General features: G+C 36.6%; 5 protein-coding genes across 6 annotated transcripts; 4 read left to right on the top strand and 1 right to left on the bottom strand.

Annotated features, from left to right (window-relative positions):
* The first annotated feature begins 179 nt into the window (after positions 1–179).
* Positions 180–3,864, top strand: LOC123222422 (pectinesterase-like). Its single transcript, XM_044645184.1, has 3 exons — positions 180–1,150; positions 1,237–1,397; positions 2,997–3,864. The coding sequence occupies exons 1-3, from the start codon at positions 324–326 to the stop codon at positions 3,689–3,691; spliced, it is 1,683 nt and encodes a 560-aa protein (XP_044501119.1). The 5' UTR covers positions 180–323; the 3' UTR covers positions 3,692–3,864.
* A 2,585-nt stretch (positions 3,865–6,449) lies between these two features.
* LOC123223086 (endoglucanase 17-like) lies at positions 6,450–9,086 on the top strand. The gene is made up of 8 exons (XM_044646153.1): positions 6,450–6,733; positions 6,855–7,061; positions 7,219–7,419; positions 7,506–7,598; positions 7,676–7,837; positions 7,926–8,037; positions 8,136–8,299; positions 8,384–9,086. Exons 1-8 carry the CDS (start codon positions 6,518–6,520, stop codon positions 8,714–8,716), a joined length of 1,488 nt encoding a protein of 495 aa, XP_044502088.1. The 5' UTR covers positions 6,450–6,517; the 3' UTR covers positions 8,717–9,086.
* A 2,927-nt stretch (positions 9,087–12,013) lies between these two features.
* On the top strand, positions 12,014–19,291 carry LOC123223780 (putative GTP diphosphokinase RSH1, chloroplastic). 2 transcript variants are annotated; one of them, XM_044647139.1, is made up of 24 exons: positions 12,014–12,322; positions 12,487–12,680; positions 13,308–13,484; positions 13,603–13,668; positions 13,762–13,854; positions 13,942–14,073; positions 14,188–14,289; positions 14,370–14,447; positions 14,530–14,601; positions 14,689–14,796; positions 14,979–15,076; positions 15,447–15,507; positions 15,603–15,665; positions 15,738–15,794; positions 15,907–16,008; positions 16,210–16,368; positions 16,494–16,625; positions 16,722–16,808; positions 16,934–17,005; positions 17,594–17,680; positions 17,767–18,244; positions 18,483–18,544; positions 18,641–18,709; positions 18,848–19,291. In XM_044647139.1, the coding sequence occupies exons 1-24, from the start codon at positions 12,298–12,300 to the stop codon at positions 18,950–18,952; spliced, it is 2,679 nt and encodes an 892-aa protein (XP_044503074.1). In that variant the 5' UTR covers positions 12,014–12,297; the 3' UTR covers positions 18,953–19,291. The 2 variants fall into 2 exon arrangements, with proteins under 2 accessions (XP_044503074.1, XP_044503075.1); XM_044647140.1 differs by lacking the exon at positions 15,907–16,008.
* Positions 19,292–20,295: 1,004 nt separating this feature from the next.
* Positions 20,296–22,469, bottom strand: LOC123224546 (neurofilament medium polypeptide-like). Its single transcript, XM_044648269.1, has 3 exons — positions 21,958–22,469; positions 21,784–21,871; positions 20,296–21,621 (listed from the first exon to the last, which is right to left on the bottom strand). The coding sequence occupies exons 1-3, from the start codon at positions 22,233–22,235 to the stop codon at positions 20,452–20,454; spliced, it is 1,536 nt and encodes a 511-aa protein (XP_044504204.1). The 5' UTR covers positions 22,236–22,469; the 3' UTR covers positions 20,296–20,451.
* A 2,522-nt stretch (positions 22,470–24,991) lies between these two features.
* Positions 24,992–26,333, top strand: LOC123224492 (ethylene-responsive transcription factor ERF071-like). Its single transcript, XM_044648173.1, has 2 exons — positions 24,992–25,271; positions 25,358–26,333. The coding sequence occupies exons 1-2, from the start codon at positions 25,094–25,096 to the stop codon at positions 25,726–25,728; spliced, it is 549 nt and encodes a 182-aa protein (XP_044504108.1). The 5' UTR covers positions 24,992–25,093; the 3' UTR covers positions 25,729–26,333.
* The last annotated feature ends 1,064 nt before the right edge of the window (positions 26,334–27,397 follow it).

The raw sequence follows: 27,397 nt of genomic DNA, 5'->3' as shown, positions 1-27,397 counted from the left end.
CATGTTTGAATTTGGCCAAGATAATGTGGTCCTGTAGAGGCTGTGGAACCAATTAGGAGACATGATTTGATTACTTTGACATTTAAGTTGACTATTGCTATCCCTTCACTTATTTCCACTAATAATGATTTAAGTTTCAAGCAAAGATTATGAGTGATATGATCGAGGGCACACGGCCCCGCAGCACAACCGCAAAAAAGTCCTCTATCATGGCGTCCTTGTGAGATCCAATAACAACACCCGTCTCATTATTGTTCTCAGCAGCCCATACTATCTCTATTTAGTTTCTTTCTTCAATTACCTCTTTTGGCAGACTACCAACCATGTTTAGTTCAAAGCGAAGAAGTAAACTCTTGCTTACTCTCTTACCCTTTTCAACCATTGTCTTCCTCATATTCTCTGCATCAACCACTCTTAAAAAGACCTCTAAAACCACAGAAACCTCACGCTTACACATCCGCAGACACCTCCAAATTGCCCACTCTGCATGTGAAGGCACACTCTACCCAGAGCTCTGCGTTTCAACTCTCTCTTCGCTCCCGGATCTTGCTTTCAAATCTGTACATCGACTCATCTCCGCCACCATAGACCGCACATTGTATGAGATTAGAGCGTCCTACTCAAATTGCACTGGCATTAGAAAAAAGCACAAAAACCTCAACATACTTGAAAATAGAGCTCTCACTGACTGTATTGAACTTTTTGATGACACCATTGCAGAGCTCACATCAGCTCTCCATGATCTTTCCCCTAGAAAAACAACCTCCAAACAATTCCAGGATTTGCAGACTTTGTTTAGTGGTGCAATGACTAACCAGGACACATGTCTTGACGGGTTTGCTTACAGTAACGGAAACGTGAGAGACATAATCAAGTACAACTTATACAACATCTCTCGACATGTAAGTAACTCTTTGGTCATGCTGAAGAAAGTCCCCGGTTTTAACATGTCCTTAAAGTCGGACGTTTTCCCAGAGTATGGACGAATGAAGAGAGGGTTGCCAACTTGGCTGTCCTCAAAAGATCGAAAATTGTTGCAGACTACTGAAAATGGCACCAGATATGATCTGATAGTGGCTAAAGATGGCACTGGAAATTATACAACCATTGGTGATGCAGTGGCCGCAGCTCCCAACTCAAGCACTACCAGGTAGCTCGGTCATGTTCATTACCCGTATTAGATAATTCACGAGTCACAACTATAAATACAATAAAAATTATATTTATGCATGACAGGTTTGTAATCTACATTAAAGCTGGGTCCTACTTTGAGAACGTGGAAGTGGATAGAAAGAAGACAATGTTGATGTTTCTTGGAGATGGTATCGGGAAAACAGTAGTGAAAGCCAGTAGAAATGTTATTGATGGATGGACTACTTTCCGGTCGGCCACAGTAGGTGAGTTTAAAGTTTTCATTTTCATGGAGATATACTTTGAATTGACGACTTGTGAACAACCGAAAATTGTAGTTGTTTCTGTACAGTATAACACCAAACTTGTAGGACCAGTGACGTCCAATTTCGATCAGTAATCACGAGAATATTACAGCATACGTATGCAATTTTGTCGTAAATTAAATAGAAGAAGAAGAAAAAGACTAATAATCAGAATGTTTAAAACTCAGGTGAGCCCGTTGCGCCGGCTCGCTCCACTGAGATCTTAAGATATAATTATTATAAAGCGATCCCAATTAATGGAGGAATCAATCAAGTATTGTGAGCCTATTTGATTAAAATATTTGTTTTAGTTTTGTCCCTCAAGAGAAATCAAATAACAAAAAGATTTCTCATGATGAGATAGCGGGTGTCCCGGGAACAAAGTGCCTCCCTTCACAATTGCACGGTGGTTTCTGAGCGAAGCTAGGCTTTTGGCGTGGAGTGGTGAGCTCAGTGACCTCAGTAAGTTAATTTAGAAGCTCGATTTGATAATTTCTTTTGTTTTTAGTTATACTTACCCTATTAGAAACCATAATACGACAACACAGGGCCTGTCTCGTGATCTCTTACGTGATAGAAGTGCTAGTGAGCGTAGTTTAGGGAGCCTTTGGCTTTGTCCTCATGAGACTGGATTTTTTAGTCCCGGATAGTTGTGTAGTTCGGGTGAAAAAAGAATTTGATTTGAAGTATTAAGACAAATGTTCAGAAATAGATCAAAAGTTGATTTAAGTGTTAGAAGGATTAATGGTTATTTATAAATATTTAATGTTTGAATGATCTTAATATTATATATTATAATAAAGTTTATATGATGTATAATTACAGGTTTAAGTGACTGTAAGCCTTGGTAAAAATAGTTAGTGAAATGGATTATTAGATTTGATTTGAAGGCTCATGATTAAACAGGTTAAATGAAGTTTTTATATTACAGCTCCCAATGGATAGATGAGGCACTAAAACAGTTGTTGGAATTTAGCTGTTACCAACAACATGTTAATTCACTCATTTGTTTGTCGGTGCTGGATCAATAGAATAGGATAACCGTGTTTCTTGGGTCATGGGGGCGCGCGCGAAAGCGAAAGATTTTTTGTCTTCTTCTTCATTTTTAATTAGTACTGTTCTTTGCTTTCAGGTTTAACTTTCGCCTGGTCTCGCATGTGTTTCAAGGGAATTATTAATGAGGGCCATAAGGAAGACATGGTTCAGAACTGAAACGGATTAAGACAATTTTATTCCTTCTTCTATTAGAAATTTTTTATGCTATGCTTTTGTCTAATGTTGAATGATTTAAATATATAGTAGTAAATATAATATGTCTGATTAATGAATAATAATGCATGGAAAGAAGGTGCTAACTTGTCCAAGGGTAACATTGGGTCCATAATCGGGGTGGCTGATAAAGGAAAGAGTGATGATCTTCCCTGCAGATTACGGCCCACATAGAGTAAATATGAAATATCAATATATTGCTTAGCTGGTTAGCATTTCATGTAGGTTTAGCACTTATACTTCATTATTATCTAACACATTTAAATTCTTTATATGTTTGATTGCTTTCAGCTGTGGTGGGGAACGGTTTCATTGCAAAGGGTATAACCTTTGAAAACTCGGCTGGCCCTAGTAAGCACCAGGCTGTGGCCTTAAGAAGTGGCTCAGATCTCTCTGCATTCTATCAATGCAGCTTTGTTGGTTACCAAGACACTTTATACGTTCACTCCCTTCGACAATTCTATCGAGACTGTGACATTTACGGTACAATTGACTTCATATTCGGCAATGCCGCTGTGGTGTTTCAAAATTGCAGCTTATATGCTCGTAAACCAAATGAAAACCAGAAGAACATTTTTACTGCTCAAGGAAGAGAAGATCCCAACCAGAATACAGGAATATCCATCTTGAATTGCAAAGTTGCTGCTGCTGCTGATTTAATACCAAATCAAACGAATTTTAAGACATATCTTGGTCGTCCTTGGAAAGAGTATTCTAGGACAGTTTATCTTCAATCTTACATTGGTGACTTGGTGGATCCGGCGGGATGGCTTGAATGGAATGGCACATTTGCAGTGTCTACACTTTACTATGGGGAGTACAAGAATAGAGGGCCTGGCTCTAACACAAGTGCTAGGGTGACGTGGCCTGGTTATCGAATCATTAATAACTCCAGTGTGGCTAGTCAGTTTACAGTTGAGGGATTCTTGCAGGGTAGTCAATGGCTTAATTCTACTGGCTTTCCTTTCTTTCTTAATCTTGGTTGAGCACAATATTTTATTTTTGCCCATGATGTCTCAACAGTCAACAACTGGCTTTCGTCTGGAAAGAATTATATCCATTTACCGAGGAAAGTGTTCTGTAAACCACTATGTACTGGAATAACAATTTTATTTTTAGGTATTAATGTGAACAGTTGGAAGCAAGGATGCCCCTTAAATTCTCTGCTCGAGACATACCGTTAACATAAAAAAAATATATTTGAACCAGACGAACACATCCTGGGGATAGGATTAACTTCTGCAAATGGAGTTTGTTTTACATGGGCTGAGCCTCACCAGTCTCAACGAGGAGGAAGTGGCTGTTGCTAAGGCCCACTTCTCAGGTTCGTGGGTAACGTTGGACATAGTACTAAGCCTATATAGTATCTTAAAATCAGATCCTGCTTCCGACCCACAAACAACAAGATTTACTGGAATTTGACACAAATTTAAATTACTGTTGAAGATTACAATTGCAAAGAGTGATTTAAATTATATATAATTTAATGTATATGGTCCCTGAAACGGCTGCATATGACGGTCACAGGCCAGAGTCTAAGAAGAGTAATAACAACTCTGCAAAATCACTTACGGGAGCCAAATTCTATAACAAGCTAGCTGCATTGTCAGTATACCGATTAAAAAATTGAAGGCCTTGAGCGGCGTTTAGTTTCACAACATTTTTGAAAACATTCATTTGGTAGTCCAGGTTGATTTCAGTCCATAAATAACCATATAAAAAATTCCAAGTTAATTTTTATATATAGTCATTTATCTGCATTCGCACACCCCCAAAGAGAAATGTGGTGTCGGCTTTTTGGTGCAGTTTTTTTAATAACTCTTAGCTCCAGAAGCACATAAAAGATGAACATGATTGCATGCGGAAGGATATCAGAAGAGCACATGATAATATTGAGTGGGTCAATCCTTCGCTTTCTTATCATAAAGAACTGTATGTATATGTCTGACACTTGTTTTGTTTCTCAATCTTTTAATCAACTTTTTAAATTTCTTTTGCTTTATTACGGTATTTCAAATCTGGTTTGGATTTGTCGGTTCAATTAACATAAATAACGACAAACGTAGTTATATTTAAAATATTACAATATATTTGATCAAATATAATTTAAATTTTATATTTAATAATTAAATAAGTAAATTAGATAAAAACCCAGTTTTAAACATTGCTCTATTACGTGTAAATTTAATAATGGAGAGCTCTCTCTGGCTAGATTACTCCGTGCTACTTTTTCTTTCTTTCCTTGGGTTGGACCTTTTGTATTATAACTTGCTCAATATTCTGTTGAGACAACATGCATTGGGTCCTTGCTGCTCCTTCCCCTTTTACACGATCATTTAGCAAGAATAAAGGCGTCTCTTTTGCATCCACACAAAGTATAAATGTAGTAATTAAGGGAATTTCTAGAAAAATGATGCCGTATGCAAACAAAGACAGACCAATCATTTAAAAGAAAAGATTCTAGAAAATAATTGTCCCTCACATGCAGTTTCACGCTTTGTCAAAGGATGATCTGCACAGAATTTATCTCATTTTCTTTAGCTGACAAAAGCTCTCCAGCTTGAGAGATTAAAATAATCTCCTTCCGTCAAGAGTGAGAGGGTTCACTCAAAGGATTTCTTTGTGAACACGATTCATCTTCCTGTTGGAATCAAAATTTCAGAGTTGAAAATTGACAAGACGACAGCAACAGTTCTGAAATGGTACTGCTTTCTCAACATTGTGAGCCTTGCATGTAATAAGAAACCAAACAAAAGCTCGTTGTCAGCAATTGGGTTGAAAACGTTGCCTATCTTATTACCAGGCTGTTCCCAATAATTTAGCTGGAAAACACTGTTTACACTTCAATTATTCAACGCACTCAAAAGATCAATCCAGAAGAAGAATAATTTAGAATGGATACAAGGATAAACAATCAGTAAGAGATGTTGTCTGGTCTCAGAAATTGTGGAGTTGATTTGGCCGGATATGGTGGTTTTGGCTTAATGTTAGCGAGGATCAGTACTATAAGAGATTTATTGACATATCAGATTTCTAATTCTAAGTGCTCCATCACCAAGTAGAGCTTCTGCATGGGCCTTCATTCACACTTTTGTGACTCACCCGAGGAACTCAAAGATTGTTCGTATCAGCCCCATGTTTGAGTTTTATCACCTTGCCCGACAATAAGTGTTGAGTTCCAGCATCAAGCCCATGTTTATGTTTACCATGTTTGTTGGACAAAAGATTTTGAGTTCCGGGCAAATTAGGGTTCAGGTTGTGGGCAAGAGTTGTTCCAAAATAGCTGGAGCTCGTTACAATCGACGAGGAGACTTACTATGTTTGTTTTAGGACTTGTTAGGTTTCCATTAATTGGCACATTTTGAACCCGTGACTGGTCTTTAAGTAGTGAGACCAACTTCGTTTACAACTCACATTGCATTAACTTTTTGTAAAATGTAATCACTTTAACTCAACAAAATCCCTATTCAAATGACATTAAAAAAGGATCCGTTCTTGCAACCTTTCCAATCTAAGCATTACAAATGTGTAGTCCAGTGCTTACATGTCATAACGGTATTGGAGACTTAACAAAAATTTCCATCTTCATGTTATTAAAATCCTATGTGGGCAGTTCTGCTATAGGCTGTTAAGATTGCGGTTTGATGAGCGTTAAAGTAACGAAGCAGGAAGTTAACGGAGGTAGCTTTTACTTTATAAATACTGAGAAAGGTTGGTCTATGTTATTCACTTCGGCTGGTTGGGTTGGGCTGGGTTGAATTCTTTGGGAAGCCTGAAAAAATGACTCTCTCTCCTTCGGCTTTTATCTCTTAATGCTTCTTACTTGGTTCACTTCTTCTCGGCTTCTCTGTAATGGCTTCCCTGCTTATCAACACCAGCACTACCCTCGATTTGCTACCCACAACTACAGAGATGCTCTTACCAAATCAATCCTCTTTTTCGAAGGCCAGAGGTCAGGGAAGCTCCCATCTAACCAGAGACTTACCTGGAGGGGAGACTCCGGTCTCTCAGATGGAGCTGCAATGCATGTATACATGCACATTCCCTCTTTTCCCTCTCTCTTCCATTTCGGACTTCATTTTTTTTTTTTGTATTTTTTTCTTCTGTTTCGCGCGTTTTTGCTGATCTGATTCGGAACTTAAAATGCAGGTTGATTTAGTTGGGGGCTACTATGATGCAGGGGACAATGTGAAATTTGGATTCCCAATGGCTTTCAGTGTAACCATGCTTTCTTGGAGTGTTATTGAGTTTGGTGGGTTGATGAAAGGTGAGTTGCAGCATGCCAGAGAAGCCATTCGTTGGGGTACTGATTATCTTCTGAAAGCTACTGCACACCCAGACACTATCTATGTTCAGGTCTATTCCGTATTCAGCGCATTCTTAGAATTTTAAGCTTCTTCTTTTTGCAAGAAAATGCAAACAAGGCTCTTGATATTACGTGGTGAAGTGCATTATAGACAATTGTTAGTAAAAATACACAGAGCAGGACTAATTTTGGGTTTGTTCCTTGTAGGTGGGTGATGCCAACAAGGAACATTCTTGTTGGGAGAGACCAGAAGATATGGACACACCAAGAACAGTTATCAAGATAGACAGGAGCTCCCCCGGTTCTGATGTGGCCGGAGAAACTGCTGCCGCTCTGGCTGCGGCTTCTTTGGTCTTCAGGAAATGCGACCCAACCTACTCCAAGCTTTTGGCCAGGAGGGCTATGAGGGTAAAACTTCAACTGGAACATAACCAAAGCTGTGACAATCTCATATATCTCTTTATACCTTGGATTTATTTTGTATTTACGTAAAGGTGTTCGAGTTTGCTGACAAATACAGGGGAGCTTACAGCAATGGGTTAAGGAAATATGTCTGTCCATTCTATTGCTCTTATTCTGGTTATCAGGTAAATTTTCTGCACTTTGAAAACTTTTCCATTTTCATTTTAGGAGTGATTTATTTAAAATGTGTGTAAACTTAAAGGACGAGCTGCTGTGGGGTGCTGCTTGGCTGCATAAAGCCACCAAGAACCCAATGTATCTCAACTACATTCAAGTAAATGGACAAACCCTCGGAGCTGCTGCGTTTGATAACACCTTTGGGTGGGATAACAAGCATGCTGGAGCAAGGATTCTTCTTTCTAAGGTCCCATTTAATCTCACTACTTGGTTTTTTATTCACTTAATATTGATAAATGTGGGTCTTAATATATGGTTTAATCTTTCATTTGTAGGCATTTCTTGTTCAAAAGTTACAATCCCTCCATGATTACAAAGGTCATGCAGATAATTTCATTTGCTCTCTCATTCCAGGGGCGTCATTTTCTTCATCCCAATACACTCCAGGTTATCCATCTTCCCTCATCCATTGTCTTTCACAGAGACTAGACGGTGAAACCTTTATTGTAACGGCTAGTTTTGTTTCTGTGTTGTAATGTGAACAGGTGGACTGCTGTTCAAAATGAGTGATTGCAACATGCAGTATGTTACCTCCGCTTCATTCTTGCTCTTAATATATGCTAAGTATTTAACCTCCGCTCACATGGCTGTTAACTGCGGCGGTACAACTGTAACTCCTAAGAGGCTCCGGGCCATTGCCAAGAAACAGGTATGAAATATAAACACATTAGTTATTTTTACTGAAGGAAATTAATAATGATTAATTTGAGTGTAAAAATGCATTATCTATCAGGTGGACTACATGCTTGGTGACAACCCATTGAAGATGTCATACATGGTGGGGTATGGTCCAAGGTACCCACAAAGGATACACCACAGGGGATCATCTCTGCCGTCTGTTTCTGCACATCCAGCCAAGATCCAATGCTCTTCAGGCTTCAGTTTCTTGAACACTCAATCTCCCAACCCCAACATCCTAGTGGGTGCAGTTGTTGGTGGGCCTGATCTGCATGATAGGTTCGCAGATCAACGGTCAGATTACGAGCAATCAGAGCCGTCTACTTACATGAACGCACCCCTTGTAGGAGCGCTATCATACCTTGCTCACTCCTTCGGCCAGCTCTAAGCCTAAATTAGTGACTTGGCGATTATAGGAACTCGTTTTAAGTGTTAAATTAGTATTTTCTCTGAAAGTGCACGAGGTGGGCAGATGGAGTCAACACCTAAGGGCTCGAGCTCCAAACCTTGAAGCACAGCAGTGTCGACACAGGAACGGTTATTTTTATTTTTAATATTATGATTTACAGATTTAACGTATGTTGTGAGTGCAAGTGTCGACACAGGAACGGCGTTTGTAAGAACATACATGGCTTTTAGTTGTGGTCAGGTGGGAATAAAATTAGCCTGACGTTTGTATTCGAGTCTGTAAGCCTGTTTTTTGGGACTTGAAATATGTCTACGGTGTTTTAGTTGCAAAAACTGTTGTTTAGTATTAACTCCTCTCTCTGTGACATTAAATATGTTAGCAAAACTAACAACATATTAACATGACAGAACGACCAGAGGGAAGATATTCTGACCAGGGGAATAAAATTTAAACTATAACAGACTGTCAATGGATATTTGGATAATGTGGTTAGCATATAATTGAATATTGAAACGTTGATGGGCAGAGTAATTGAATGTACAGAGTGGAAGGAAGGAGATGAAAGGAGTGAGGCATGTGGGCTTGTTGAAGGCTGGTCAATAAAGCTGGTTAGGCTTGTCAGAAGTGTCAGAGCTGGGCTTTAGCTTTGAAAACAAGGAGATAAAGGAGAGCCCAAAGCCGTGACTGTCTACGGAAATGATGTATCTATGTGAGAAAGGGGATTCGAGAGACATTCCCACTGTCTATAAATCACCAATTAATTAACTGTGATTTGTTTCACACAAAGAGAACGACATCACTTCATTGTTTCCAGTGAAAGAGGAATAAAAAAAAAAACAATATACCCGATCAGAAGTTATTAATAGAACATATCTTGCGGTTGTTGATCTCAGAATATCCTGAGAAGCTGGATTGTCTAAACCAATAATTAGTACTACTATCATCAATATTCACATTTTAATTGACGACCCAATAATTCTGCACGCTTCTCTTTGGAAGAATCGGCCCGTTTGAATCAACCTCATACTTTTTAACCCAAAATTCAATGATGCGACGGTTTTATTATCTGTTTTCACCTCAAAAATTTAGATAAGATAGGCGGAAATATGGCCCAAGATGACCAACACATTGAATTGGCTTTAAATCTAATATTGATGCAATTTTATGTGCAATTCTGTATGAAAAATTGGCAGGCTCGGCCTTTGATGCTGGAAAGGAAATTCCACGAATTATTAGAGCAGAACTGGGAGGCTTCAGACATGCATGCATTTTACAGGGTGATGGCTGCGGCAATTCAATGCACCAAATCTAAGCCAACTTCACGACCCTTTCATTGAGTGAGGTGCTTCTTAACCTCTCATGTTGCTATGAGCTCCTCCACTTTCATAGAGTGACTTCTTATGTTATCATAATTTTGTTTTTCCCTTTCTATTCATCTAGGTGATTTCAATTCTTAAAGGAGATAATTTCAGAGTGATATAGAGCCATCTCCATCTAGTAGCAGTTCTTATTGAGAGGAAGCAGAAACATATTTCCCAGGGCTGAATACAAGATTCGATTGCCCAAAAACAAAATTTCAAGAATTGAGAGTTCTGAATGTTAGAGAATACAAATTCTAGATACTGTAAAATATTTACAGTTGATTTCAGAAATGTGGTCCCTTCTTAATAAAAATTATTTTATCAAAATGGTTCTGCTGCTGCTGACTTGATTCAACCTTAATGACAGTCAACTCTTTGATAACTTTCCAAAGGATATATCTCATTACTCGTTACAGTGTAAATGACCTTACATTAATACTCCCACCCAACAATCGCTTTCAGACAATTGCAAACAACCAGTTTGATTTATTCATTTGCTTATAGGCAACCAAGCACTATCTCATTTGAGCTTGACTATTCTACAGGAAACACAACTCAAGAACTTGTGAGTACTTCATTTCAGAGTTTTTAGTTTCAATTTCAAAAGAGGAGGTTGAAAATGGACGACCCAGAAGCCACGCCCTTCACGTTTTTCTCTCTCTAAAGAAGATGCCTCAGATTCTATTTTTTGTCCCACAATTCTCTCTTTTTCTTTGACTATGAAACCGACTTGACACTGAAAGTATCGGCCTTCGTAAATCCTCTGACCACGCTGAAGATGAGTAATCTTATCCTCACAATAGCGACCAAGCTAGCCTCGAGTACTTTCCCCTTTTCCTGACTATCTTATTAAAGCCTCAGCATATTTTTCTTTCTTTGGACCCTTCCCTCTTTGTTAGCACAACCCTTATCTTTCATGTATATGTTTTTTTCGAATGTTTGAAAATTTTTGTTTTTACCCGGTGTTTTTTTTAACCTCATTCGGGTAAAAATTCAATTTGGATTTGGTTTACTTAAAAATCTTCTTGTTGGGTTTTTGAATAGTCCATCTTGGCATGCAAACTTCAACATATTTGAATAAATAAAATTGAATCATACTAATCTAAATTTGAGCTGCTTGAACAAAAGAACAAGTAATATCCACTTATCAGCATTAGTTACCAATTTGTCTTTCTTCTTTTTCCATATTTGGAAGAAAAAACATATGGCCAACACTTGGTGCTGTCACTAAATTGTTTCCCCATAAAATATCCTTGATACATGCATGTGCCATATTTCCCTTAAGACTTTTCAAGAAGAAAGATATGCCCTTCTCATTCTCACTCTCACTCTCACACACAAAAATAAAAAAGATGTCTTCTTTAGACCAAACCCAGGTATATTCTCAGTATATATGCCAGCCGCCTTCAACGTTCTTAAATAGAAATCGTAAACTTTTAGTGAAATTAATTGGTCGTTTTTACCAAAAGGAGATACAAATAATCATAGATAGCATTGCCATTTAGTATCTTCCTGTGCACCCACCCAACCCAGCTCTAAACAAGAATTTATTATTTTTCCAGTCTTATCGGACAATCTTTCCCCAGTCATGATATCATTTTCATTTCACGCTTTCGGCCCGATGTGGCATATTTTATATGGACCTATTTAATTAGATATTAATGTAAATAGAAGGACTTTATTGTAAATAAATAAGAAAAAAACATGTAGCTGTTGCCAACGTGTCTTTTGCTGGACTGGAAGGCGTCAAATTTCATCCGACTTGTCACCAAAGTCTAATAAGATCCAGGCACGAGGAAATTTTCAACATGACACCGGGAAATAACCAAGAAATTTTAATTATTAAAAAATATAAAAATTCAAAAATTCTGTCATCACCTATGTAATGTTAAGTCAGGAGAAAAACGGAAAGAAAATAAATATCTCTATCGAACGGTATTTGTGTGGCCTCCGCGAAACTCAATCTCTCTGTCTCCCTCTAGATTATCTCTTGACCTCCTTCCTTGAAATCCATCGCTTATTTGTCCAAGACCGCCCATACACAACTCTTCTCCCATACTAAACTTAATAACTATAATCGTCTTTCTCTTCAATCAAAGAAAGCTTATTAAGCATTTGATTCAGAAGTTTTTGTTGCTTATGTTTGTGTGTTGTTTAATGCTTAGTTCGATTCAATGAGATTGTTCTCTGTCATTACAAATGGCTTCTGCTCCTTCTATGTCAGGTTCGTGATCACTTTCTTGTCAATTAACACTTTTACATGCTAGTTTGGCTGCAGAGAAAATCTAGGAAATTAAATTCGGTAGAGTAATTTACTTAATTTGTCCCAATACGAGTAGGTTTTTTAGTATGACTGGGGCGTGAATTGCGTGATAATTAATTTTGTAGTGTCAGTGGAATGCGTGAACATCTGCAAACTTCCGAAAGGCGATGCCAGTGGAAGATATTATGATTGTAGCGTTTTCTCATGTGCTTGGAAAGCGCCGAGAGCTCTGACTGGGTTTCTGGCCAGCTCTGCAAATTCTGCTCACTATTCTTCTCTGTCCTGTTCTTCTAACGGAAGAAGAAATCGAATCAATTCGGCAAGTTCCTTTTACTTGGGAGTTCTCTCTCTCTTTCTATTTATATTTTTGCTCTAAATTTAACGAGATGTTATGATAGTTCGGTTAGTGGACCAGTTAAAAAATACTTAAAATCAATTAGTTTTGAGGACTGTTTGAATTGTGTTTCAGTAGGTTTGCATATTACTGTCTAGTAATTGAGTATTCGGTAAGTTCCTTAATCATGACAGTGAAAGAATGTTGATTTTAGATATTTGATGTTGTTACCGTAATGGTATATTTCAGTTCCAGTCAACTAAGGAATTGAGAAGGTATTTTCTTTTTTACTTTTCAGCATAATATAAATTTTGGGATTGTGGTGTTGTAAATTGGAGAAAAAAGTCTTTCCGGGTATCATAAAAGGGATTTGTAGCACTTACTCAGATTTTTCGTCTAACAGGCAGCTTTTCTTTCATGAAACCTTTTAAAATCTGCTGCTAATATACAAGCAATAAAATCAGTTTATGGCTGGACAAGTATTATATGTTGTTCTCTAGTTCTTTTTGTTTTTTTCCCCTTAAAGTTGTGAAATTCTCTACAAGCCTTTAGAAGGCTGTATAGATGGATTGTCTTCTGTACTATAATGGTTCTATCTTGAATTCTTGCCAGAGATGGGAAGCCATTGAAATTGGAGGTTGGTGCACAGATGATTCAGACTTTGTACTTATTGAAAAACTCTTCAGATCAAGGTTGCTTAATGTTCCTTGTAAAAGATGGCAGTTATGCTGTTCCCCACATGTCTCTTCAACTGATTTCAGCAGCATTTCTCCTGAAAGGTTGTGGGAGGTATAATTGTCTCTTGTTTAACGTGCTAACTGTCTTAATTTTTCTTGTCCTGAAAATGGGCTATATTTTATCCATTGTGGTCAGGACCATACTTATCATCATATAACTGTGGTCTCAGGATCTCAGGCCCACCATATCATATCTTTCGCCTAAAGAATTGAAATTGGTCCATAACGCGCTTAAGGTAAGGCCTTTATTTTCACAAGTTGTAGCATCCCTCCTTTGGAAGCCTTTCCTTTCTGGTGATTGTCTAAATGTAGCTTTTTTGTTGTTACAGCTCGCTTATGAGGCACATGATGGTCAAAAAAGACGCAGTGGAGAGCCTTTCATCACTCATCCTGTTGAAGTTGCACGAATTCTCGGAGAACTTGTGCGTTGTGCAAAATATTCAATCACACAAGTTTGGAATGTAATTCATGTTGCATTTTGCAATCTAAATTGACTTTAACTGCTGCAGGAACTAGACTGGGAATCTATTGCTGCTGGATTACTCCATGACACAGTTGAGGATACAAATGTTGTCACTTTTGAGAGAATAGAGGAGGAGTTTGGTGCTACTGTAAGACACATTGTAGAAGGGGAGACCAAGGTTCTTTATAATTTATTTCAACCAAGTGTTTTCTTCAGCTACAGTTGGAAGTTGGAACTTCTGCTTTTTAATACGAGCTCACTCTTGTTTTCATTTCATCTTTTTCCTGATCAGGTATCCAAGCTCGGAAAGTTGAAGTGTAAGAAGGAAAACAATTCAGTGCAGGATGTTAAAGCTGATGATCTTCGGCAAATGTTTCTAGCCATGACAGAGGAGGTAACCCTTTATAGTTTTTTCTTTAATGCCTTGTTATCTGTTTTGAAAGCCAATTGGCAACTGAATGGCTACCATTTCAGGTCCGTGTTATCATTGTCAAGTTAGCTGATAGATTACATAACATGCGCACTCTCTCTCACATGCCTCCTCATAAGCAGGTGCTTTGTTATTGATTAAATAAATTTTTGGTTTTTAGTTATGTGGTTGTCATGGTTTCTAATATTATTCATTTGTATCCAGTCCAGCATTGCAATGGAGACATTGCAGGTCTTTGCTCCTTTGGCAAAATTGTTAGGGATGTACCAAATTAAGGTTTTCCCTTGTGCTTCATTCTCACATTTGTAATTGTTGTTGTGCCTTTGTAGTTCATAATCTGAACTCTTATTAACATTATGGCAGTCTGAACTTGAAAATCTATCCTTTATGTACACAAACGCTGAAGATTATGCGAAGGTCAAAAGGCGAGTTGTGGATCTTTATAAAGAACATGAGAAAGAACTTGCAGAGGTACGTTTCCTACTTTGTTTACAACAACGGTGGGTAGAGGTTAAAAGTTATCTTTATCACAAGCTGTTCAACATGTCTATCATGTCAACTGTTAACATTTTTTTTTGAATGTCAAAGTTTTTAGTCTCTAAAGCTAAGTCTATATCAGTGTGATTCCTAAATTTTTTTTTTTCCCATACTAGGCAAACAATATTTTAAAGAAGAAGATTGAGGATGATCAGTTCTTAGAACTCATGACTGTGAAAACTGAAGTTCGCTCTGTATGTAAGGAGCCTTACAGGTGGAGCCATGGATCAATCTTTTATTATTCATTCATGCATTTGTTTAGTTTGTGTGCTGATGTTTACTCATGTCTCTTGTTTCTCATCCACTGTGATTTAATAACTTTTTTGGATGGGTCTGTTACCATTTAATGAAGTATAACACATAAATTAACTAAGGTTTTCACACATTCAGCTTCCCTGGTTAACATGACTATCTGCATGGATATATTTTCGCAAGACTGTAATATATGTATGTGTTCATCTTTATGTAGTTTAAATATACTGGTAAGGTAACTTTTTGCATAGATGTGATATTGAGATCTCCTATGTTTTCAAAGAAACTGATTTTGGCTGATTTTTAATTGGAAATTTGTTTTTACCTTGCAGTATTTATAAATCTGTGCTCAAGTCAACATGTTCAATCAATGAGGTTAACCAAATTGCACAGGTTTGTTCTGGTATTTGTCTTGAATATGTTGATAACTTCTTATAAAGAAGCTTTCTTTTGTTTGTACTTGTTAATATGTTGTTGGTGATGACCAGCTTCGCATTATCATAAAACCCAAGCCATGTGTTGGAGTTGGGCCTTTGTGCAGTACTCAGCAGGTAGGTATCTTTTGCTGAACTGTGTTCTTGGTGTGGCATATGGTATTTTTCTCATGTATGTGCTTTCTGCAGATATGCTACCATGTTCTTGGGTTGGTTCATGGAATCTGGACGCCTATTCCTCGAGCTGTGTGTATTCTTACCTCTCCTTTTTTTCCTTCTTTTTCTTTAATCTTGAAGTAAATAGTTGTTATGTTAAGAAATTACTGATATCTTAATATTTGTTTTTCCATAATAATAGATGAAAGATTACATCGCAACCCCAAAGCCTAATGGCTATCAAAGTCTCCATACCACTGTGATTCCGTTTTTGTATGAAAGCATGTTAAGACTGGAAGTTCAGGTGGTCTGGATGTTCATTTCTTTATCAATTGCTTTCTGTCTACATAGCTGAGAATGAAGTTTTTTTTTTATTGGTTATTGTTAATTTCTTTTTTCTTTTGAATGCCAGTATGTGCTATAATTATTGTAAAAGTCAATCAGAATTGGTCGTTTTGTTTGTTGTGAAGATATTTATGCACAATTGTTTATCCATTCTCGGCAGATAAGAACTGAAGAAATGGATCTGATAGCTGAAAGAGGCATTGCTGCTCACTATAGTGGGAGAGTATTTGTTACTGGCTTAGTTGGACATGCAATGCCTAATGGTAGAAGTTCAAGGGGAAAGACTGTTTGCCTTAACAATGCAAACATTGCACTGAGGGTATATTACTCCTGTACCTTAATGCATCAATATAATTACCAGCCATCCTTACTAAATATTTCACGATAAACCATTTCCCTGATTTCGATGCTAATCTTATGGATGAAGTTCTTTCTTTCCTCCAGATTAGCTGGCTCAATGCTATTAGAGAATGGCAAGAGGAGTTTGTTGGCAACATGACCTCCAGAGAATTTGTAGAAACCATCACAAGAGATCTCTTAGGTAGTTGTGTCTTTGTCTTCACACCCAGGGGAGAGGTAAAAATAGTGGATTGATTCACTTTTTTACAGAGATTTACATATATTCAAATTAGGCTGATTATGCTCTTTATAATTATTTTAATATATGCATAGATAAAAAATTTGCCTAAAGGAGCAACTGTTATTGACTATGCTTATATGATACATACTGAAATCGGGAACAAGATGGTTGCGGCAAAGGTATTCTTCTCACTTCTAATTCTCTGGTGTTCATTTTTCAGTCCGGCGTCACACCTACAAATCATAACCTAAAACTTGACAGAATTATAGATCAGATTTTTAGTCCTCGATTTTCTTTGTTGCAGGTCAATGGTAATCTTGTTTCTCCTACACATGTACTTGCCAATGCCGAAGTTGTGGAGATAATCACCTATAAGGTTAGTGCTCATTTGTCTTATAGTTACTATTTCGTTGACCTTATAGACTAGAGTTGAAAATACTTCTTTGTATTGGGAATTGCATTTAGGGTAATATTTTCATTGTATGAAAGTTAATGAAGCCTCATATTCTTCTTCATCTCTCTGTCTCTCTCTTCATGAAGTTGAAAAGATCATGAACAGAGTTAGAGTTCTGCTATCAGGGTTAGCTGTCGTTGTTGACATGCTACTTCGTGGCATGTCATTGTTTTGCAGCCAACAGTGCAACTCATCTATTTCTTTCAAAGATCTGTGCTGTCTTAAATGATTAACTGGTTTTACATCACAGAGAACCAGTTATATGTTTTAATTTTTGTTTGATGGTTTGTGCTCAATTACAGTGTCAAGGCTAGTTATCTTTCCATTGGTTAATATAGTTTCTGCAGACCCAGCAAGTTATACATTGATTATTTTCTTAATTTTACTTGCATATGTTGCTTATTTTCTGATTTTTCACTTTTGGAAGTTCATCATATTGCATCTACTTATAGCATTAATTAACAAGTGCAACCCCATAATCTGCTTTCACTTGCTTTCTTGTTTTATCAGGCACTCTCTAGCAAATCAGCTTTTCAAAGGCACAAGCAATGGTTGCAACATGCTAAGACACGTTCTGCCAGGCACAAAATTATGAAAGTAGGTTTACTTGGAATGTGGATTATTATCTAGTATGGCCTCTATATATTTTTTTCCCTAATAATCTGAGATTCATCTGTGAACAGTTTTTAAAGGAGCAAGCAGCAATGTCTGCTGCCGAAATAACAGCAGATACAGTCAGTGATTTTATTGCTGATTCTGAAGAGGAGAGTGAAGGAGAAGAACTTTTAGGTAATTCCAAACAGAGCAGACCTCTGTGGGAACAGAGCAGACCTTTGTGGGAGAAGATCCTAATGAATAATGTTGACATGTCATCTCCAATCAGAAGTTCTAAAGATATACCTCAGGTCAACAGTGGAAGTCTTTGGCGTCCAAAGGTCAATGGTAAACATAACAAGCATGTACAACATGTCAATTCAAAGGCCAAGGGAGAGTTGCTTTCACAAGAAAATGGTTTTGTCAAAATGATGTCAGCAAATATTCCTATGTATAAGGAAGTCTTGCCTGGTTTGGAAAGTTGGCAAGCCAGTAAAATTGCTGCTTGGCACAATCTTGAGGGGCATTCCATTCAGTGGTTTTGTGTGGTATGCATAGAACGAAAAGGTAATTTTGGCTTAGAAAAATTAAGTCATGCAAGTTATGAACTTAATCAGAATTTTTCCTAGATTGGCTTTGTTTCCAAATTCATCTGTGGATAGTGGTGGACAAAATATTTGTATGGGGGTAGGGGAAGTGCATTGACTGTGTTTGTTCATACCTTCCATACTAAAAATCCACTGCCTGCTTAGATTTGAGTGTCTTGTTATAATGCTTAAAACTTTTAACTAATGCTATATTGCAGGCATGATGGCTGAGGTCACAACGGCATTAGCAGCTGCTGGCATCACTATATGTTCTTGTGTGGTGAGTGGTAAAAATTTATCCAATGTATAGCTAAACCTGTTTGTTTAGTTATACTCCATGATTGATATTTTTAACAACTGTACTTCCTCTGTTTAGGCGGAAATTGATAGAGGAAGGGGAATGGCTGCCATGTTGTTTCATATCGAAGGGAATCTGCAGAGTTTGGTAGTTTGCCCAATAATTCTTTGCTGATTCTCATATGTCACTGCTTCAATGTTGTCCTTTTTTGTTTCCCAATTTTTCTATATTCATGGCAATGTGACCATCTTGTCCTGATAATGGGAACTGTATCTTTTCACTCAGGTTAATGCTTGCTCCAGTGTGGATCTAGTCCTGGGTGTTTTGGGATGGTCCATCGGCTGTAGCTGGCCGAGCTCAGTGGAAAACCATCAAATTCTTGAATGCTAAGCCATCGGTGGAGCCAGTTTCACGCTATTGAATTGGTTCACCCAACGATTGCAAGGTTGGGTATGAAGTTTCGTCCCGGAGGATTGGTTTCTCATAATAGTTTTGGTAGTTAATGACAAAGTTCTCATCTATTTGTTGGACACTAGCAACAAAATAAACCCGCAGTGGCCACTTGAGCTAGTTCTGTGGATTCAGGGCACTGTATATAGAAAAAGAGTGGTAGATAGAAGTGAGTATACACTCGCAAAGATACATGCTATAATAGGTGGCAATACATATATGCAAAGCATTGTACGGATCTCTTGCTGCTATACATGAATCCTCTTTTGTTGGTCCAAATTTGTGATTTTATGCATTGCTTTCCCTTTTTGAGAAACGTGCAATGCAGTGTTCCGCTGTGCATGTAATTGGTGACTACAGTCTGGACTCGGCTGTAGGTCTGGATATGAGTCACGCTGATTTGATTTTGAAAATTGATTTAGTTTAGTTTAAATTTATTTGATTAAAATTTAAATTAAAATATTTGATTTGTTTTTTAATTTGAGTCAAACTCGAGTTAAGGAGTATCCAGTTTGAAGAAGAATATTTAAATGTAGTTTTTTATATAGATACGCTTGTGTTAGTTACAAAGGATTCAATTGTTACTATAATAAAAATTTTATCAAATTATTTTCAAATTTGTTATTTTTATTTTTATATTTTTTGGATTTTATTTTTGTTTATCATCATTTAAATAAGGAAGTCTTTTTTGGAATGCTCTAATTAGATGTACAGATGGGACGATCTTCAATGCACAGAAGCAAGTTTGGACATGATTTGAATCAGTTCAATTTTAAAAATTAATTCAATTTGATATAACTCAATTTAAATTTATTTGATTAAAATTTAAACTCAATTAAAGTAAGGAGATTTAATTCGTTTTTTAATTTGAATTAAATTCAAATCAAAGGGTTTTTGGGCTCGCCCGGCGCGAATCCACTCCTGCTCAGCCGCATCATGAATTATGTTTGGCAGTTAGCGAGCATAATTACGGTACAAATAAGACTGCCTTGGTGATTATGGTGGAGGTAGAAACTGCATTTTTTGCTATTTCAAAATCGTTTTTTGCTATTTAATTAATATATGCACTTTTTGCTATTTTATGACCATATGCATTAATTTATATCTTATCAATTTTCATTGACCTCATGTGTACAAAGGTTGGAGAGATATCTCCATTAATCTTGCTGATAATATGTCAACATTAGAAATAAATCTTTTATCATTAAAAAGAGAGGAGAGTTGGAATGTTAAATTTATATTGTATAACATAGCATATAGATTCATTTATTTTTACATGCATGTATGTTTTAATCATATGGTTCCATCAGCCACATCTATGTATAAATTAATGGCCATACGAGTTTACATTTATTTACAGCAGTTGGTATATGAATCAAAACCTTTATTTGATTACCATTCATCAACTTATGGAAAATTCAATTTTTGACGGTGGCAAATTATTCAACCCGTGGTAGAACCATGACAGGATCGTGACAAACTAGTTCGGCGGCGGCAGGTGTGCGATGAATGTGCAAAAGTAGCAGCAGCAACAGTAACACCAAAATTGACCAAACCCAAATTCGCCGGTTCAGATCGTTCACTGTTAGATCATTAATCATGGCGACCAACTGAGCTGGTTTCTGGTGAAATACGTTTGCTGTGTTTTCAGTAGTTTCCTTATTGCCTTTGTCTTCATGCTTGATTTTGCAGTCTAAGAAATCGTACTTCTCTGTTTTGTTGGCTGTCTTCTCCCCTGAATTTTTGTTGATGGCATTCATTTCTTTGAGTTCTTGTGACAAGGCCTCTATTATCTCTGCTGGCCATATTGCCTCAACGTTAGATTCATTGGAAGAGCTTACAGTTCCTTCTGAGCTCTCTTCGTCTTTCTCCATCACATGTTCTTCAGCACTATCCTCATCATTGTTGTCGTGGCTGTCTTCTCTTTCTTTTTCAGCTGATTTTATTGCTGCATTTTCCCCTACCAAAAATTTTCCTTCTAAGCCCTTTTCCTCCTCTATGTTATGTTTGCTACAATCATCGCTTTCTTCCTCTTCAACTGATTGGGTGGGTAAATTTTGTTCTACTGCCAATTTTCTCATTTCCCCCGACTCATTCTCTCTCTTTCCTTCGTCTTCTACTGACCATTCATCTGATGAGCTCTCTCCCTCTTTCATCATAAGGCCTTCCTTTTCCCCATCACCAGCACCATCTTCTTTTTCTTCTTCTTCAACTGATTGTATTGGTGAATGTTCCTCCAATGAAGATTCTTCTTCCCAGCTCTCTACCTCTTCCTCGTCCTCTGTGACATCTTCACTACTCTTGCCATCATCATTTTCTTCTTCGCCTTGTTCTTCATCACCTTCTCCTTCTTCTTCTTGAGCTAATTGAATAGGTAAATTTTCTTCTACCGCCAAATTTCTCGTTTCTAATTCACCATCCTCTTTCTTTACTTCAACGGTTTTCTTCTCACCAGATTCATTCTTGATCATTTCCTCTGATTTAGCCAAAGAGGAGCCATCAGGCGCTGGCAATGAAAACTCTTTAGCGCTAAAATTAGAAAGGTTCTCTGAATGAAAATTGCTAGGGTTCTCTTTATCTCCATCCGATATCGGCACAGCTTGATCTCCCTGAATTAAATTACTAGGGATATTAGCACATAATGTATTCTCAGGAAGGTTTGTTTCACAAATTTTTACATATTTTCATACACACCATGGCCAATAAATGATTTTCTTCCAAAAAAAAAAAAAAGGTTCACCGAGAACATTACAGTTGAAGGGGCAAATTACCAAGGCCAAACTGTGGATAGAGAGTCTCTCCGGAGAATCAGAATGACTTAGAGTGACGGCAATCTTTGATGTTTCATGGCTTGTGATGCTGCAAAGACTCAGAATTAAATATGATAACTCAAACTCATGTAGAAAAGACAATTTAACTTAATAATGCACTCATCAAACGCTAACCATGAATTCTGATTCTGTTGCAAAGTAGTTGATGGAGTTTGAAGAAAATAACTGACGCCTTGTGTAGCATCCTGTTTTTTGTTGGAAGGATTGGCGGAGCCATCATACTTCTTCCTATTGCTGTTCTTGATGATTGAAAAAGCTGTGATCAAACCTGCAACAGCTAAACCTCCACCCAACAAAACAATCCCTCCTACACCATCGCCACCCCCAACAGTAAAGCCTAGGCGCTGTGACTTGTTCTTCTTCCCATTGGAGCTCTTATTCCTCTCTTCCATACTTTTATTCAATTCTTGATGGTAGGTGTTAAATATTGATGGTAATTTTTGTGATGTTTGGATGTATATAATAGGTTTCAATGAATGCAACGGTTTTGTTGTTTTAATAAAGGAGAGCAGTTGGAGCGTATTGACTCGGTGAGGAGTGATGTATGAAACTCGGAGTTTGAAGCGGACCTCCCTTTGGCAGCGGAATTGGTACTTGGCATCTTCATTTCCTTCCCAATCGCGTGCTCTGAGATTCTGTTATTGTCACTGTCTGTCGCATATATTTTCTCACCCACTTGAACAAGTGTCCAAGTTTCTTTTTGTCTCTAGATTCATCTACAATCTTGTTTAAGGTGCCAGGTGGCGGCGATTAATGAAACCAAAAGGAGTTAGGCTGATTGACTGATCCATCATTTTTTTTACGTTTCAATTAAGGCCAATTCTTTTACAAAAGTCATCCTATAATTGAGCATGCCTAGGGTTGGATTCAAGCCGAGCCAGTTCGAGCTCGAGCTCGGCTCGGTTTGAGCCTGAAACAAGCCGAGCTCTACTCGGCTCGATCGAGCTCGAGCCAAGCTTGAGCTGGCTCGGTTTGGCAGGGCAAATTTTTTTAAAAAAATTTTATACAAAACGACGTCGTTTTGATCTATATATATACACAAAACGATGTCGGTTTGATATAAAAAACGAGTCGAGCCAAAAACAAACCAAACTCGAGCCGCCCCTAAATAAAGCGAGTCGAGCTCGACTCGGCTAGAATCCAACCCTAAGCATGCCAAAAGGCAAAGCTAATCACCAAGAAAGTCTCATAAAATTTAAAAAACTCAAAGTTTTACAAAATTTAAAATTTTCAAAATCTCACTCATAAATTAATTGATATTAAAATTTTCTATTATAAGTAAATATAAAATTGTTATTTTACTAATAATATTAAAAAAATATAAAATTTATTATATTTTTTCTTTTAAATTTTAAAAACTAACATTTTACTTCAATTTAAAGTTTTCTAACTTTAAAAAATAACATTCCCCCTCTTACAAACCTTAGTTTTTTTTTGTCACAATCTTCTATGTCAATGATCTCTCCTCTTCACCTTAAACCGTTAGTCGGTACACATGAAATAATCTAGAACATATCTTTTCATTATTGGAGATGAAAAGATCTGAAAATCTCTTTGTCGTTGAATGTTTTCGTCTCCAATGAAGAGATCAGTTTCAAATTACTTTTCGTGCATTGTCCAACTATTTAGAGCAGAGGGGGGGGGGGGGTGTCATCGTCAGTGTTAGAGAGGATGGTCAGAGGAATAAAGAAAAAATATGATTTTTTTAAGTTAAAAAATTTTAAATAAAGATAAAACTATTAATTTTTAAAATTAAGATAAAAATATAATAATTTTTTTATATTTTTAATATTATTAATAAAATAACAATTTTATTTTTATCTCTAATAAAAAAATTTAATAATAATTAACTTATGAGTAAAATTTTAAATTTTAAAAACCTTATAAATATGGGTTCTGGAATATAACTAAACTTGATATCAAAATTGTCCTTTAGCCATGTTTATATACTGTCATTTCAACGTAGTCTTTCATGAATATCCGGACAAACCATATATATACATGAAGTCTTGTTGCCTTGCAGTGTTAGAAATATCTGAATTGAGCCTAGATGAGTCAATTTTTAATTCTCAAAAAATAAATAAAGACAATTAATCATTTTGAAAACAGTAAGCAACAGGGGTCTGTCCGCAGAATCTGGAAGGCCTTTCGGAGAATCTGGAGTTTGTATGGATCCATTTTCTAATAAAGGCTGTAGATGGTGGACAATTGGATCCAATTGGGAGCGTTTACTTAAAAGTCCAACAGGCCCAGTTATGGTTCAGTCAGGATAATGGTCATTTATATGCATATACAACAAATCAAATTTAAGTACAAAGTATAGGCTTAGAAAGGTTAAGACGTACAGAGTTACTCAAAGCAGGCTCTCAATTCCAACTTCTTGATTAGGCTCATAATAAATACAACCTTCTGATCGTGAATATCAGATTTTGGGTTGCAATATTTGGCGCCAGAGTGTTATCATGATTTTCTATTCAGATGATTTTGAATTAAAAATAATATATTATCTAATTATATAATAATATATTATTTATGTATAAAAAATATATACATATAGTGAATTAAGAGCTGATGAAGAGACGTGGGTAACATACAATATCAACGATAAACAAAAATTGTGTAATGACAAAGAGAACTATCGTCTCCCAATCTCATCAAGAGAAAGAGACTCTGTCGAAGAGGGAGGCTAGATTAACACAGGAGGGAAAATGAGACATGATCTCAGGTAGAAGAGTTTGTCGGAGAAAAATCGTTGAAATGTGTAGAAAGTTAAAAGTGAAAAAGGGGTTGAAATTGAGATTTTTCATAGGGTGGGGGGTCATTGTGAATGAAAAAAATATAAAGGTTACAAACTTTAGACATAGAAAAAAAAAGTCAGTTTTTTAACATAAAAAATATAAGAATAGAGAGAAATTGTAAGTTTTCAAAAGTAATGTGAAAAAATGAGATAATTTTTTTTCTTTAAATAAAATCTTTAAATAATAATTTTAACTCTAATAATAATAATAAAATTTAACATTTAAATAAATATTTAGACTCTTTGAGTTACTCAGTTTTGAAGTTGCAATAAACCTTGGTTGGGAATAACTCTTTTGGCCAAAATAATTCTGTGAACCACCCTGTCCACGTTTCCTCCCACTACAGAAACCCCAACAGTCAAACTTCTCTCTCTGTTAAAGCAATTCTAACTCCTTATGCACTTTTGCCTTCTCCTAAAAAACTTGCCCATTTCTCCTCTTAAACTTAAAACATGTGTGGCGGTGCTATCATAACAGACTTCATACCTGGCGGAGTTCCCTGCCGAGCCCTCTCTGTTTCAGACCTCTGGCCTGACTTACCCTCTTCTTCTAAGCTCAACGGCGACAACATTGAGTTTTTTCCCCATCCACATGACTACTCAATCAAACGACCACAGAATACCTCTTCAGGTACACACTTCTTCCATGTTTTTTTAGTTTATTTCTTTATAAAGAAAGCGTTTGTGAGTTTGAAATTCTAATAGAAGCTGATCCAGGTAATGGGCAAGCGGAAAAGAAAGCGAAGATGCAAAGGAAGAACATTTACAGGGGAATAAGGCTACGGCCAAGGGGCAAATGGGCAACTGAGATTCGTGACCCAAGAAAAGCGGTTCGAGTCTGTTTTGGTACCTTCAACACCACTGAAAAAGCAGTCCGAGCCTACGACAGAGAAGCCCGCAAGATTTCCGGCAAGACAGCCAAAGTCGACTTTCCAAACGAAGACGACACCATCATCCTCCGGCAATATCACCATAATTCAACTGCCAACCACCCTTGCTATTTACCCCAAACTGGTGATTTTAGGAGTAATTTATCTAAAACATATGGCTTGCGGATTGGTTATGATCTGAACCAGATTGGAGGATAAGAGGTTGGGATTGCTGATCACATTGTTTTTCCTGGTCTTATGGCTCTTGTTCTGGTTCTGACGGTCTATAATTCAATAAAGACGCAGAACGTGAATGATGCTCAAATTAAGGTGGAAGAGGAGGAAATGCGGAAAGCTTGGGAGGAAGAGAACGAAGTGCAGTAAGTAGTCAGAGGAGCTAATTGCATATGAAAAATTCATGAAGTTCTATCAGATATCTTGATGGTCAATCACCTATCCCCAATAATATTGTCCGGGAAGTGTTGGTGGTGATCTTAAGAGCTTTGATGATGAAGCCATTGCTACTCGTTCGAACTTAACGCCTCCATAAACATGCCCCGTATTTGTTGTTTGAATTTTTCCGCGCTTGTATTGTATTTAAATTCCTCGAAAAATGTTTATCGGGGATTCATGCTTTGGAAATTGGAATGGTGGTGCTGGGCGCACATGGTGTGGGTTTGGGCTTCGGTCAAAGCTTGTACATTTCAATGTCGTGCAACTATTTTTCATGAACAGTTCATAGTTGTCACAGCGTATGTGTTTACAGCAAATTTTTATTTTGTTATTTGATGTGACAAAGTCAAGAAAAATTATCGATTTTTAGAAAAATGTTGATTTAAGATAGATATAATAGAACTCATTACCAATTTTAAAGGTGTAGAAAAAGGGTTTGGAATGTCTCTTCCGAAGCAAGAATAAATTCGGTCTACTTGTTCATTTTAAAAGGCTCATAACCATTCGATAAGTCTATTCCAAATGACGAACATTTGTTCTGTAATTATATAACCAACGCCAAATTTAAAACATTGGAACAGTTGCTCGAAGATGGAGAACGACTCTTTCTTTGATAGTGTAAAAGTAAATCCAAAATTTGACCGTTGGAGAGCTGATTAAAGTTTAAATTTTTTTCTGAAACATTGTTCTTAAATATGTTTTCATTGGACGAAGTGTGTGGCCACTTGTACATCAAACTAGTAAGAGTCATATTCTCTGTAATATATTTACGTCATAATTTAAGTAAAATCCTGACAAAACTATTGTAAAAAACAAAATCTTAGATAACCATAAGGTAATTATATAAAAAACTAATGTATATGTTCAAAAATATAATAGTAAAACTTCAAGATAATTACTTTAAAGAAATAAATGTACGAGGTTTGAGATAGAAGCTCCTAACCATAATAAATTATTTGAGCAATTTCTTTCCTTTCTCTTTATTTAATTTAACGAATTTTACTTATTATTTAAATTGATTATTAATTGTTTGAATCAATTTAGAATAACTAAAATTTAATTTCCACACTAATTTTTTATAAGTCCTTTTTACCCTCTTTTATGAATATATTTGACCATATAGTTTTACATGGTTTATAGTTTATAATCTATGGTTTCTAGTTAAGGGTTAGGGCAAGGGTTCACGATTAAGGTTAAAAATTTATAATTTAAATCTATGTTTTATAGTTCATACATAGTTTTTAGTTTTAGTTTTAGTTTTGAAGGTCATCATCACATCACTAAAACAAATCGATATCTCATTATTGAAGTACGTCTCTCTTATCTTATCTTTGTTTGAGGTGGGAAAATAATGATTCATCTCAGTCTTACAACTGAATTGAAACCTTGCAATGAGAGCAAATTTGAATGGACTAAATTGAATATCAATTCTGTC

Source organism: Mangifera indica, chromosome 8 (assembly GCF_011075055.1).
Source record: "Mangifera indica cultivar Alphonso chromosome 8, CATAS_Mindica_2.1, whole genome shotgun sequence".
In the NCBI taxonomy this organism is placed as follows: domain Eukaryota; kingdom Viridiplantae; phylum Streptophyta; class Magnoliopsida; order Sapindales; family Anacardiaceae; genus Mangifera; species Mangifera indica.
Note: the sequence above shows the minus strand (reverse complement) of the source record. Positions and strands in the feature narration are given on the sequence as shown.

Bases quoted from the DNA above. Each gene is read 5' to 3' on its own strand.
- LOC123223086 (XM_044646153.1), top strand. From the start codon at position 6,518: ATGCTTCTTACTTGGTTCACTTCTTCTCGGCTTCTCTGTAATGGCTTC. The intron at 7,838-7,925 runs GTCCCATTTAAT...TTTCATTTGTAG, and splicing joins CAAGGATTCTTCTTTCTAAG to GCATTTCTTGTTCAAAAGTT. The intron at 8,038-8,135 runs GTTATCCATCTT...TAATGTGAACAG, and splicing joins TTCATCCCAATACACTCCAG to GTGGACTGCTGTTCAAAATG.
- LOC123223780 (XM_044647139.1), top strand. From the start codon at position 12,298: ATGGCTTCTGCTCCTTCTATGTCAG. The intron at 16,009-16,209 runs GTGGTCTGGATG...CATTCTCGGCAG, and splicing joins TGTTAAGACTGGAAGTTCAG to ATAAGAACTGAAGAAATGGA. The intron at 16,369-16,493 runs GTATATTACTCC...TCTTTCCTCCAG, and splicing joins ATGCAAACATTGCACTGAGG to ATTAGCTGGCTCAATGCTAT.
- LOC123222422 (XM_044645184.1), top strand. From the start codon at position 324: ATGTTTAGTTCAAAGCGAAGAAGTAAACTCTTGCTTACTCTCTTACCC. The intron at 1,151-1,236 runs GTAGCTCGGTCA...TATGCATGACAG, and splicing joins CCCAACTCAAGCACTACCAG to GTTTGTAATCTACATTAAAG. The intron at 1,398-2,996 runs GTGAGTTTAAAG...GATTGCTTTCAG, and splicing joins TTTCCGGTCGGCCACAGTAG to CTGTGGTGGGGAACGGTTTC.
- LOC123224492 (XM_044648173.1), top strand. From the start codon at position 25,094: ATGTGTGGCGGTGCTATCATAACAGACTTCATACCTGGCGGAGTTCCC. The intron at 25,272-25,357 runs GTACACACTTCT...AAGCTGATCCAG, and splicing joins ACCACAGAATACCTCTTCAG to GTAATGGGCAAGCGGAAAAG.
- LOC123224546 (XM_044648269.1), bottom strand. From the start codon at position 22,235: ATGGAAGAGAGGAATAAGAGCTCCAATGGGAAGAAGAACAAGTCACAG. The intron at 21,872-21,957 runs GTTAGCGTTTGA...GAGTCTTTGCAG, and splicing joins CAACAGAATCAGAATTCATG to CATCACAAGCCATGAAACAT. The intron at 21,622-21,783 runs GTAATTTGCCCC...AATTTAATTCAG, and splicing joins CTATCCACAGTTTGGCCTTG to GGAGATCAAGCTGTGCCGAT.